Raw genomic sequence first — 13,048 nt, forward strand, 5'->3', positions numbered from 1 at the left:
AATTAAGTACTTAACCTGAGGTACCACTGTACTGTAATACTATCCTGTAAATTTGACTATTACATAGATAGTGGCCGCTTCATAATGCTTTTCATTATGATTTTGTCTGCCTATGTTGTTTTTGGAAGCAATAATATGGCATACAAAAATTAACTATTAACCTGCCATCTTATGGCGCTGTGGTCTAAACCACGGAACCTCTTGGGCTTGCCGATTGGAAGGTCGGCGGTTTGAATCCCCTCAGTGAAGTGAGCTCCCGTTGTTCTGTCCCAGCTCCTGCCAACCTAGCAGTTCGAAAGCACGCCAGTGCAAGTAGATAAATAGGTATTGCTGTGGTGGGAAGGTAAACGGCGTTTCCGGACACTCTTGCACTTGTCATGGTCTTCCCTGCACCAGAAGCAGTTTAGTCCTGCTGGCCACATGACCCAGAAAACTGTCAGTGGACAAACGCCGGCTCCCTCGGCCTGAAAGCGATATGAGCGCCGCAACCCCATAGTCTCCTTTGACTGGACTTAACCGTCCAGGGGTCCTCTACCTTTTAACCTTATGGACCCTTAGGTAAAGGACCCCTGACCATTAGGTCCAGTCATGACCGACTCTGGGGTTGCGGCACTCGTCTCACTTTATTGGCCGAGGGAGCCGGCATACAGCTTCCGGGTCATGTGGCCAGCATGACTAAGCCGCTTCTGGCAAACCAGAGTAGCGCACAGAAACACCGTTTACCTTCCCGCCAGAGGGGTACCTATTTATCTACTTGCACTTTGATGTGCTTTCGAACTGCTAGGTTGGCAGGAGCAGGGACCGAGCAACGGGAGCTCACCCCGTCGTGGGGATTCGAACTGCCAACCTTCTGATCGGCAAGTCCTAGGCTCTGTGGTTTAACCCACAGCGCCACCCGCGTCCCTTAGGAGGGCATCCTATAGGCAATATCAGATTTCCTTCTCTGAGGAGACAGAGAAAGAGAGAAATCTCTTTTTGGATTGGAATGCCAGACTTTGGCATAACTTGGCTTGATTTTTTGTTTTGCATAGGTTCAACCATCTCTTGAGATAACATTAAAAAAAAAAAAACTCACCACAAGAGTTCCCAAGGTGAGGCAGCAGACTTTGCCCCCACTCAGATGCTGGGTGCCAGTTTGAATCAAGATGGTGCTCTGAAATGCAACTTTGGTGTGACTTTATTGGCACACAGTAGGTTTGACTGCCTCTTGAGATAGCGTTTCCAAACTCAGCTTGAAGTTTCCTGGGGTCGGAGTGGTTGTTTTCATTGAGGTTTGGGTGCCGGGTGCCATTGTGATTCAAGATAGCAGACTATTGAAAAATCACATTTGTTTATAGTTTCTACAAATTCTGGGCAGTGCCAGGAACACCCCACTAGTCGGATATAAAAGTAGCCGGCCTATTTCACTATAAAAGCACACACTTCTTGCTTGGCCCATACACTTCAGGAGTAGAGCTGAGGTGAATCTCCCCTCCAAATTCACTATCACAGAGTTTTATATCAAGTACTCTGAGCATTCACTACTTTTATTTATTTATCAGTTGGCATGCAATGGTATTTAGTATTTAAGGGCAGATAAGCTGGCATCAAATAGTGTTTAGCAGTGCACCTTATTTGATTGTTTCCATGTAATAACATTTAAAGCCTAATATATAATATAATATAATATAATATAATATAATATAATATAATATAATATAATATAATATAATATAATATAATAATATAATATAATATAATATAATATAAATATAATATAATATAAATATAATATAATAATAATTTATTTATACCCCTCCCATCTGGCTGGGTTTCCCCAGCCACTCTGGGTGGCTCCCAACAGAATAAAAAGTGATAAAATATCAAACACTTAAAACTTCCTCAAACAGAGCTGCCTTCTTATGGCATTTTACATTTGATACTAGCCAAAATAAAAAAAAAATCAAACCATAATGACCAATCAAAAGTCAAATTTCTAATATTGAGGTAAAATCCTCCATTTACATTTCATGTTTGAAAATGTTGGTGAATTTCAAAGTTGTGAAAAAAAGAGTTTTGAATTTGGTGGTTACTAAAAATATAAATCCGTGTGACCTTAAATGGTTAGTGTTTCCAGCCTTCCTTTGACCTTTTATCCAATGACAACTCATGATGATGTTCCTTTGTTTACTCCTTTGTCAGAAAACAGAGAGTGATGTAAGCAGCAGACCCGAAGCAAAGTTAGGCAATGGACTGCTATTGTGGCTTTCCCTTATACGGAGGTGAGTGTTCCTTCTATCGGTTCTGTCCTATTTGAATCTCTAACATGCAGCCAACCACTATCAGCTTTCTTGAACAATAAGCAACAAGCACTTAAAATTCCAAGGGAACGGGTCATGTATGACAGACAAATCTAATCAGAGTCATGTGTGGCTTTCAGTTCTTTCGCAGTGAGATGGAACATCACCCACTGTAAAATGAAACTAGTTTAACCAGGTAGTCTCAAACCCACATACAGTAACCCTCTTAGTTTCAACTTTGGAGGTAGTAGAAGACAAGAACTTGCTTGCTATATTGCAAATAGGCAATATAGTTCCACCACAAGTGGTTTCACATACACACACACACAATATGTTTAAATGAGCATTCTAAATGGTAAAACAGAATATAGATAGATAGATAGACACACACACACACACACATATATATATATCCCTGCATATATATATAATATATATATAATTTTATAATTATATATATATATATAATATAATATAATATAATATTATATTATTAATATAATATTATATATATTATATATATAATATAATATATTATATATATATATATATATATATATATATATATATATATTTGCTTTCGTAGATTTTCACGGGTACAGGAATGCAGGTTTTGGTGTCCTCGGGTGTCTTCCCGTGTAAAAGTTGGGGTGTCTAGGCGACGTTTCGACGAGGTCTCACTCGTCATCTTCAGGCTGGTGCTTTCGGCTTCTTGTTACTGGAACAGAGCAGGATCTCAGTGTTTGAGTTCCTATAAATACTGTTGAGGAGGTGTGGTGTATAGCCTCCAATGTTCTGGGCAGAGAGGAGGTTCCCAGGCTAGTGTGCCTTTTCTTCTTTTGTTCCTTAATTACTTGAGGGATATCTTGAGTGATTTCTTGAGTGATTTCCTGAATCCCACTTAGGTGGGTCATTAGGTGTGGATTAGTTGCTAAAGCCTTCGTGTCTTGAACTCTTGAACTTTGTGAAGAGTTTTTCTGAGAAGATGGCTGTACTGCACTTGGTTGTGCTCTGGCTTGGCTTCGTGTATAGGGGCGAGCTGTGGTTTTGTGGCCTGTGCCAGCCAGATCTGTGTAGGGATTGCAGGGGGGTGCAGCATCCGGAGGTGCCACCCTGGTTTGGCTACTGGATGGTGTCTGTAATTTATCTGTGGAGAGGGTCTGGGTTTGGGTCTGGTGTGGTTGATTGGTGATGGCGTTCTGTGTGCCTCTGGATCTGGTGTCAGATTTTGTGGGGAGGGCTAATTTCCAGATGTCTGGCAAGCGGGATGTGTCGTCACGCTTGTTCATGTTGTGAGGGTGTTTCTCTATCTCGATGGCTTCCATGATTATTCTCTTGTGGTGATGTTCCATGTTAAAGAGCAATTTGGAATCTGCAAAATTAATTTCGTGTCCTGTTTCTTTCATGTGTTGGAAAAGAGAGGAAGTTTTTTCTTCTTTTTTGACGGCATTCTTGTGTTCTGCGATCCGTGCATTTATTCGTCTGTTTGTTTGTCCAATGTACGTGGCTGGGCAGACTTTGCAGGGTATTTCATAGACCCCTTGGTTTTCCAACTGAATTTTATCCTTGGGGTTTCTGAGGATATTGGCTATTTTTTGGTTGGTGCAAAAGGCTGTTTTGATATTGTGTTTATGGAGGATTTTGCTAATTTTATCTGTAGTGCCCTTGATATAAGGAAGGAGGGCTATGCCATTGTTTTCTTCTGTGTCTTGGTTTTTGGGGGGTGTTTCTTTTTGGATTAGCTTCGTAACCCTGTTTTGCTGGTATCCATTGGCAATTAACACATTTGAGAGATTCTGTAACTCAGTTGTCAAGTGGTCTTCGTCAGCCAGGCGTTTGGTTCTGGAGATGAGAGTCTTGGCTACGGAGTTTATTTGTGCAGGGTGGTGGTGTGATTGTGCATGTAAGTAGCGGTTGGTGTGTGTTTTTTTCCGGTAGATAGTGTGTCCTAGGGAGCCATCAGGTTTTTTGTAGATTAGGACGTCAAGGAAGGGAAGTTGGTTGTTGGCTTCTATTTCCATAGTGAATTGTATTTTGGGGTGTAGGCTGTTGAGATGTGTGAGGAAGCTATCCAGTTTTTCCTTCCCGTGTGGCCAAATTACAAAGGTGTCGTCAACATATCTGAGCCAATCAACCACACCAGACCCAAACCCAGACCCTCTCCACAGATAAATTACAGACACCATCCAGTAGCCAAACCAGGGTGGCACCTCCGGATGCTGCACCCCCCTGCAATCCCTACACAGATCTGGCTGGCACAGGCCACAAAACCACAGCTCGCCCCTATACACGAAGCCAAGCCAGAGCACAACCAAGTGCAGTACAGCCATCTTCTCAGAAAAACTCTTCACAAAGTTCAAGAGTTCAAGACACGAAGGCTTTAGCAACTAATCCACACCTAATGACCCACCTAAGTGGGATTCAGGAAATCACTCAAGAAATCACTCAAGATATCCCTCAAGTAATTAAGGAACAAAAGAAGAAAAGGCACACTAGCCTGGGAACCTCCTCTCTGCCCAGAACATTGGAGGCTATACACCACACCTCCTCAACAGTATTTATAGGAACTCAAACACTGAGATCCTGCTCTGTTCCAGTAACAAGAAGCCGAAAGCACCAGCCTGAAGATGACGAGTGAGACCTCGTCGAAACGTCGCCTAGACACCCCAACTTTTACACGGGAAGACACCCGAGGACACCAAAACCTGCATATATATATATATATATATATATAATTTTATGTTTTAGAATTTAGAATCAAGGAAATCATTGATATTTGAAGGATGTTTATAAATGAGTATTCTAAAATGTAAAACAGAAAATATAATTATGTAAAATTATATAATTTTCTGTTTTACAATTTAGAATACTCATTTAAACATCCTTCAAATATCAATGATAATGATTTCCTTTCTTCTCTTTCCATGGTTCATTTTGCATATCATAAATCCCTGCATATTTTACATAAACTACACCATTCAGTAGTCCATTATTACATTCATCAAAACTTATTTACACTGTTGAATTTATCTTAATGCTGCTAACGTTTTCAAGTGTACACAATTTCCCCTTATATATTCAAGAAACGTTTTCCAATCTTCTCTAAACATACGTCCTTCTTGTTCTCTTATTCTGTATGTTAAGTCTGCAAGCTGCACATATTCCGTCAGCTTAAGTTGCCGTTCTTCTTTAGTTGGGACCTCGCTCGTTCTCCATTTTGGGGCTACCACAAGTGGTTTCCACTCCTCTGTCTTTTTTATCCATACTTCAAAGTTTTGGAGCATGCTGTCATCTCTGTCTGATGACACCCGGTTTCATTTTGCCTTTTCTTTAGCCTCGGGATAGCCTGAGGTTATGCAATTGTGCAATTGTGTGGGTGAATGACCTGCCAGAGATCAGTCGTGAACTGAATGGGGAAAATTGCTACCATCCTGATAAGACAAAGATGTTCATGACAAGTTAAAGCGCCATTCAGATAGGCTGTTGCTATTTTGCAGGTGGGATTCCAGCACAAACAAATTCAGGTCATGCAGTGGTTTTGGTGCTTTTGCGCAACAAACCCATTTTCAAAACAAACAGGCCTTTTTGGAAATGCAGTGGGAAGTGTGGAATAACAACTGCCTGTTTCAACATCCTATAACACCCTTGGAAATAAATCAGAATGAAAGCCCAGTCAAGAGTCAGTGTTGTACAACCTCCCTGAATACACTGCACAAACAAATCAAGATGAATGCTTAATAAATGCAAATCCACATTCAGAGGTTTGGCTGTTTTCTTGCATGCTCTGGTAACCTGATTGCTGCAATGCACCGAGAGGGAGGGCTGAATTTATGAAACTTCAGCTGGATGCAGCAACTTTCTGAAACTAAGCTCAGGATATAAACAAGATTGATTCTTTATTATCTGTCCTGTTTATGTTAAGTTGTGGGTGAACATATGAGACGACACAGCGATTCTTCAAACAGCTCTTGTTTATTCACAGGCCAGGACAGAACTGAACTGAAGGGTTCAGTCAGCCTGCTTATATAGAAATCCAGTACAACGTAACTGTAACTACTTTCTAAAACTATCCAATCACTGAACGTCACTTTCGATCCCTTATTTGCATAACTATCTACAGTATCCCCCTGCTGGCCCAGGGTGAGAACTTCAGTACGTAACAGTTTCCCAGTTTGTTTCTGAGTATAGAAAACAAGTTCTAAAAACAATAAACAACAACAACTTATTTATACCCCCCCCCCAAATCTGGCTGGGTTTCCCCAGCCATTTATGGTGGCTTCTAACAAAAGATTAAAAATACATTAAAACATCAGACATTAAAAACTTCCCTAAACAGGGCTGCCTTCAATTGTCTTCTATACATCAGATAGTTGCTTATTTCTTTGACATCTGATGGGAGGGCATTCCACAGGGCGGGTGCCACTACCAAGAAGGCCCTCTGCCTGGTTCCCTGCAGCTTCACTTCTCACAGCGAGGGAACCACCAGGAGGCCCTCGGAGCCGGAGCTCAGTATCCAGGTAGAATGATGGGGGTGGAGATGCTCCTTCAGGTAAACTGGGCCGGGGCCGTTTAGGGCTTTAAAGGTCAGCACCAACACTTTGAATTGTGCTCTGAAACGTACTGGGAGTCAATAAAATCAATTCTACAAATTCTACTAACTTAAAAAGCAAAAGCAAAACCCAATTTCAGCTGATATAAATAATAATAATAATAAATTTTATTTATATCCCGCCCTCCGCAGCCAAGGCCAGGCTCAGGGCGGCTAACAACAATAAAACAGTACAACAGTACAAACAACACAACACTCTAAAATCATTCATTATAAATTAATTCAAATCAAACCAATGGCAGCCATTGGGCCAGAGCTCCGCGAAGATTGCCAAAGGAGGGAGTCAGGCTGTGCCCTGGCCAAAGGCTTGGTGGAACAGCTCTGTCTTGCAGGCCCTCCGGAAAGATGTCAAGTCCCGCAGGGCCCTGGTCTCTTGTGACAGAGTGTTCCACCAGATCGGAGCCACAGCCAAAAAAGCCCTGGCTCTGGTTGAGGCCAGCCTAACCTCTCTGTGGCCTGGGACCTCCAAGATGTTTTTGTTTGAAGACCGTAAGTTCCTCTGTGGGACATACCAGGAGAGGCGGTCCCGTAGGTACGAGGGTCCTAAGCCGTATAGGGCTTTAAAGGTTAAAACCAGCACCTTAAACCTGATCCTGTACCCCACCGGGAGCCAGTGCAGCTGGTATAGCACCAGGTGAATGTGATCTCGTAGCGAGGACCCTGTAAGGAGTCTCGCTGCAGCATTCTGTACCCGCTGGAGTTTCTGGGTCAATCTCAAGGGCAGCTCCACGTAGAGCCACAATCCAGGAGTAACAACTAGTTCCTCCACCTAGTTCCTACTAGTTCCTCCTACTAGTTCCTCCTCCTAGTTCCTCCCAGTTCCTCCTCCTAGTTCCTCCTAGTTCCCCCTCCTCCTAGTTCCTCTCCTAGTTCTTCTTAGTCCCTTCTAGTTCCTCCTGGTTCCTCCTAGTTCCTCCTCCTAGTTCCTCCTCCTAGTTCCTCCTAGTTCCTCCTGGTTCCTCCTAGTTCCTCCACCTAGTTCCTCCTAGTCCTTCCTAGTTCCTTCTACTGGTTCCTCCCCCAGGCCTTAGTTTGCCTATCCATGGAGTAAAGCCTCTCTTATTCGGAGTGGGATGTGGGGCAGCAAAGAGGGAATCTGTGGCCTTTCAGATGTCATGAGACAGTACTGCTCATCATCTCCAGCTAACATGGCGAATGATGGAGATTATAGGAGGTGCAGTACAGCAATATATTGGGGGTGGGATGGGTAACCAGGTCCCACCCATGCCTGATGCATAGGGGGTGGGGTGCATCCTCAAGTTTCAAAAACATGCCTTATGTCCCCCAAGTTAACAGACTTATTAGAGATGGAAAACAACCCAGAAGTTAAGCCTAGTTTCAACTCCACACAACTTTAGAGCAATTCCAGCAAACGCCTATGTACCACATACCTAAATCCTCCACCTAGTTCCTCCTAGTCCCTCCTAGTTCCTCCTCCTAGTTCCACCTAGTTCCTCCACCTAGTTCCTCCTAGTTCCTCCTAGTCCCTCCTAGTGCTCCACCTAGTTCCTCCTCTTAGTCCCTCCTAGTTCCTCCAACTAGTTCCACTAGTTCCTCCACCTATTTCCTCCTCCGAGTTCCACCTAGTTCCTCCACCTAGTCCCTCCTCCGAGTTCCTCCGAGTTCCTCCACCTAGTTCCTCCTCCTAGTCCTTCTTAATTCCTCCTAGTTCCTCCTCCTAGTTCCTGATACTTCCCCCTCCTCCTGGTTCCTCTCTTAGTTCCTCCTAGTCCCTCCTAGTTCCTCCACCTAGTTCCTCCACCTAGTCCCTCCTAGTTCCTCCACCTAGTTCCTCTACCTAGTCCCTCCTAGTTCCTCCACCTAGTTCCTCCTCTTAGTCCCTCCCAGTTCCTCACCTAGTTCCACCTAGTTCCCCCTAGTTCCTCCACTCAGTTCCTCCTCCGAGTCCCACCTAGTTCCACCTAGTCCTCCTGGTTCCTTCACCTAGTTCCACCCAGTTCCTCCACTTAGTTCCTCACCTAGTTCCACCTAGTTCCTCCACCTAGTTCCCCCTAGTTCCTCCACCTAGCTCCTCCTAGGTCCTCCACCTAGTTCCACTAGTTCCTCCACCTTGTTCTTCCACCTAGTTCCTCTTAGTCCCTCCTAGTTCCTCCACCTAGTTCCTCCACATAGTCCCTCCTAGTTCCTCCACCTAGTTCCTCCTAGTCTCTCCTAGTTCCTCCACCTAGTTCCTCCACCTAGTCCCTTCTAGTTCCTCCACCTAGTTCCTCCGAGTCCCTCATAGTTCCTCCACCTAGTTCCTCCTCCGAGTTCCTCCTCCGAGTTCCTCTCCGAGTTCCACCTAGTTCCTCCACCTAGTTCCTCCACCTAGTTCCTCCTAGTCCCTCCACCTAGTTCCTCCTCTTAGTCCCTCCTAGTTCCTCCACCTAGTTCCTCCTAGTTCCTCCACTTAGTTCCTCTACTAGTTCCACTTAGTTCCTCACCTAGTTCCACCTAGTCCCTTCTAGTTCCTCCACCTAGTCCCTCCTAGTCCCTCCTAGTTCCTCCACCTAGTCCCTTCTAGTTCCTCCACCTAGTCCCTCCTAGTCCCTCCTAGTCCCGCCACCTAGTTCCTCCTCTTAGTCCCTCCTAGTTCCTCCACCTAGTTCCTCCTAGTCCCGCCCAGTTCCTCTCGTAGTTCCACCTAGTTCCTCCTCCTCCTAGTTCCTCCACCTAGTCCCTCCTAGTCCCTCCTAGTTCCTCCACCTAGTCCCTCCTAGTCCTGCCACCTAGTTCCTCCTAGTCCCGCCCAGTTCCTCCACCTAGTTCCTCCTAGTCCCGCCCAGTTCCTCCACCTAGTTCCTCCTAGTCCTGTCCAGTTCCTCCACCTAGTTCCTCCTAGTCCCGCCCAGTTCCTCTCGTAGTTCCACCTAGTTCCTCCTCACCTAGTTCCTCCTAGTTCCTCCTAGTTCCTCCTCCTAGTCCCTCCTAGTCCCTCCTCCAAGTTCCTCCGAGTTCCTCCACCTAGTTCCTCCTAGTTCCTCCTCCTAGCTCCTCCTCCTAGTTCCTCCTCCTAGTTCCACCTAGTTCCTCCTCCTCCTCCTAGTTCCTCCACCTAGTTCCTCCTAGTTCCTCCTCCTAGTTCCTCCTCCTAGTCCCTCTTAGTCCCTCTTAGTTCCTCCTCCTAGTTCCTCCTCCTAGTTCCTCTCCTAGTTCCACCTAGTTCCTCCTCCTCCTCCTAGTTCCTCCACCTAGTTCCTCCACCTAGTTCCTCCTAGTTCCTCCCTGACCATTAGGTCCAGTCATGACCAACTCTGGGGTTGTGACACTCATCTCGCTTTATTGGCTGAGGGAGCCGGCGTACAGCTTCCAGGTCATGTGACCAGCATGAGTAAGCCGCTTCTGGCGAACCAGAGGAGCGCATGGAAACGCCATTTACCTTCCCACCGGAGCGGTACCTATTTATCTACTTGCATTTTGATGTGCTTTCGAACTGCTAGGTTGGTAGGAGGTGGGATTGAGCAATGGGAGCTCATCCCGTCGCGGGGATTCGAACCGCTGACCTTCTGATCAGCAAGCTCTAGGCTCTGTGGTTTAGACCACAGCGCCACCTGCTGTCCCTGTAGGTTGTATAAAGGTAAAGGGACCCCTGACCATTAGGTCCAGTAGTGGGCGACTCTGGGGTTTCGGCGCTCATCTCGCTTTATTGGCCGAGGGAGCCGGCGTACAGCTTCTTGGTCATGTGGCCAGCATGACTAGCATGGCGAACCAGAGCAGCACACGGAAACGCCCTTTACCTTCCTTCTGGAGCGGTACCTAGTTATCTACTTGCACTTTGACATGCTTTCGAACTGCTAGGTTGGCAGGAGCAGGGACCGAGCAACGGGAGCTCACCCCGTCGCGGGGATTCGAACAGCCAACCTTCTGACCGGCAAGTCCTAGGCTCTGTGGTTTAGACCACAGCGCCACCCGCTGTCCCTGTCGGTTGTATACTGGGCAACTAAACCTTGGATTGCTCAATTTATTTTCTCTGGGCAATGACCACATCTCTAACAGGGAACAGAAAAACAAAACAAACAACAGCTTCAGAATGAGCCACTAAGTCCCTTCAAAGCAAACCAGGCAGTTCTTTCTCCACTCCAAGTCTAGAGAAAACACATGCAGCAAAGAAAACCCAAACAGATGAAAAATGAAGTAGGTACTCTACACTGATTGTCTAGAGAAGGAACTTCAAGGACATTATCATCCCTGAAATGTGTGCAACTCTAAATTTCTCCATAGAACTCATCAATCATACTTGCGACATTAATCGTTGGCTAAACACACTGAAAGGTGCTCATATTTCATAAAGCAATTTCATCAAATGGTGCCAACACATTTTGCTTCATAATTTTTATTCTATAGGAGCTGGAATCTTACCGTATTCTTTGCTCTATGACTCAATTTTTCCCTCCTAAAAAGTAAGGGGAAATGTGTGTCTTATGGAGCGAATGCAGGCTGCACAGCTATCCCAGAAGCCAGAACAGCAAGAGGGATCGCTGCTTTCACTGCGCAGCGATCCCTCTTGCTGTTCTGGCTTCTGAGATTCAGAATATTTTTTTTTCTTGTTTTCCTCCGCCAAAAACTAGGTGCGTCTTGTGGTCTAGTGCGTCTTATAGAGCGAAAAATATGGTATATTTTTAAAATAAAAAATGGAGCTAGTTCCATGTGCTCTGGTTTCCATCACGGTGTTCCGTTGCACCAGAAATGGTTTAGTCCTGCTGGCCACATGACCCGGAAACCTGTTTGTGGACAAACGCCGGCTCCCTTGGCCAGAAAGCAAGATGAACGCTGCAACCCCATAGTCACCTTGGACTGGACTTAACCGTCCAGGGGTCCTTTAGCTTTTACCTTTAGTACAGAAACACAATACAGACAGCTCCCGGTTTAGACACGTCCAAATGAGGTATGATTGGCCGACCAGGTGAACTAGCAGGATGGGGTGGCAGTGGATTGGTGGACCAAATGGGTGACAGCTGCTCTGATTGGCTCAGCAGTGCATGTGGAGGGGAGCTCCTCCCGTTTTTGAACGAAGAGTCCTTTTCTGGATCTAAACCAGGGACCCCTTGCCAATAAACTCTGAGCTTCTCTGTGATGCCAGGACTCCTACTGCTCTTGATGCAGACTAGGTTCTGAGGCTGGGTGCTTGTGAGCAGTGTGTTAGGATTGGGCTAAGGAACTTCTCTTCACAAGTGTGACCCCCCTCCCTTATCCAGATTTTGCTATGAGCATAGTAGCCTGTACCTGAGAAGGGAAGCACACATCAGTGAAAATCCTAGTAAAATATTCTGAACACGGCGCTGAACTTGTTAAAAAAAACCCCAAAACTTTTTGCTTCCATTCTGATATTCTCTTTCCAATAAACTGTTAAGATGCTGAAGAGTAAGGTAAAGGTAAAGAGACCCCTGACCATTAGGTCCAGTCATGACCGACTCTGGGGTTGTGGCGCTCATCTCGCTTTATTGGCCAAGGGAGCCGGCGTACAGCTTCCGGGTCATTTGGCCAGCATGACTAAGCCAGTTCTGGTGAACTAGAGCAGCGCACGGAAACGCCATTTACCTTCCTGCCAGAGTGGTACCTATTTATCTACTTGCACTTTGAGGTGCTTTTGAACTGCTAGGTTGGCAGGAGCAGGGACCGAGCAACGGGAGCTCACCCCGTCGCGTGGATTCAAACCGCCGACCTTCTGATCAGCAAATCCTAGGCTCTGTGGTTTAACCCACAGCACCACCCGCGTCCCTGCTGAAGAGTAATGCATATTATTAATGCCCAGTGCATTTTTGCCAATAAGTAGGAGATCTTCAGCTTGAACTTTTATATTTTGAACTGATGCTCACATTTTCAGTCCCAGCCTGGATGCATTTCAAATGCTATTTAAAACAAATTACAGTCTCACTTTTTAAAACAAAAACAAAAAAACCCACAACTTTAGCTGACTTTGGATTGTATCCTTGTTTCTGGGGAAACTAAAGGAAATGCCTAAGGAGAAACAACCAAAATATCCCTTCTTCTTGCAATAGGATTTTCTTGCTATGTGAAGTCATAGGTGAGTTTTCTTTTCTTTTCAGTGACTCACTACAAAAAGGGATAGTAGTGGATAAAGCGTTACACATAATTCATACCACAGGAGGAGAGGTATACATAACGTTTTGAAGGAAGTGCTATCATCATTTGTTCATTT

General features: G+C 45.2%; 1 protein-coding gene across 6 annotated transcripts in view; it reads left to right on the forward strand.

The window, feature by feature from the left end:
- Nucleotides 1-13,048, forward strand: part of LOC310679758 (uncharacterized protein) — a 72,856-nt gene that overhangs the window by 28,100 nt on the left and 31,708 nt on the right. For 4 of the 6 annotated variants that reach the window (XR_014512492.1, XM_083445425.1, XM_083445423.1 and 1 more), the window contains exon 3: nucleotides 2,182-2,261. Coding sequence is in view for 4 of the 6 variants with exons in the window: in XM_083445425.1 (XP_083301551.1) it covers nucleotides 2,182-2,261 (80 nt within the window). In the remaining 2 variants the exon portion in view is untranslated. Of the gene's footprint in view, nucleotides 1-2,181; nucleotides 2,262-5,613; nucleotides 5,627-5,681; nucleotides 6,038-13,048 lie in introns of those variants that run through there. The other 2 variants (XR_014512493.1, XM_083445426.1) reach the window with 2 other exon arrangements.

The sequence above is a fragment of the Podarcis tiliguerta genome (assembly GCF_965153285.1).
Source record: "Podarcis tiliguerta genome assembly, chromosome: 6".
In the NCBI taxonomy this organism is placed as follows: domain Eukaryota; kingdom Metazoa; phylum Chordata; class Lepidosauria; order Squamata; family Lacertidae; genus Podarcis; species Podarcis tiliguerta.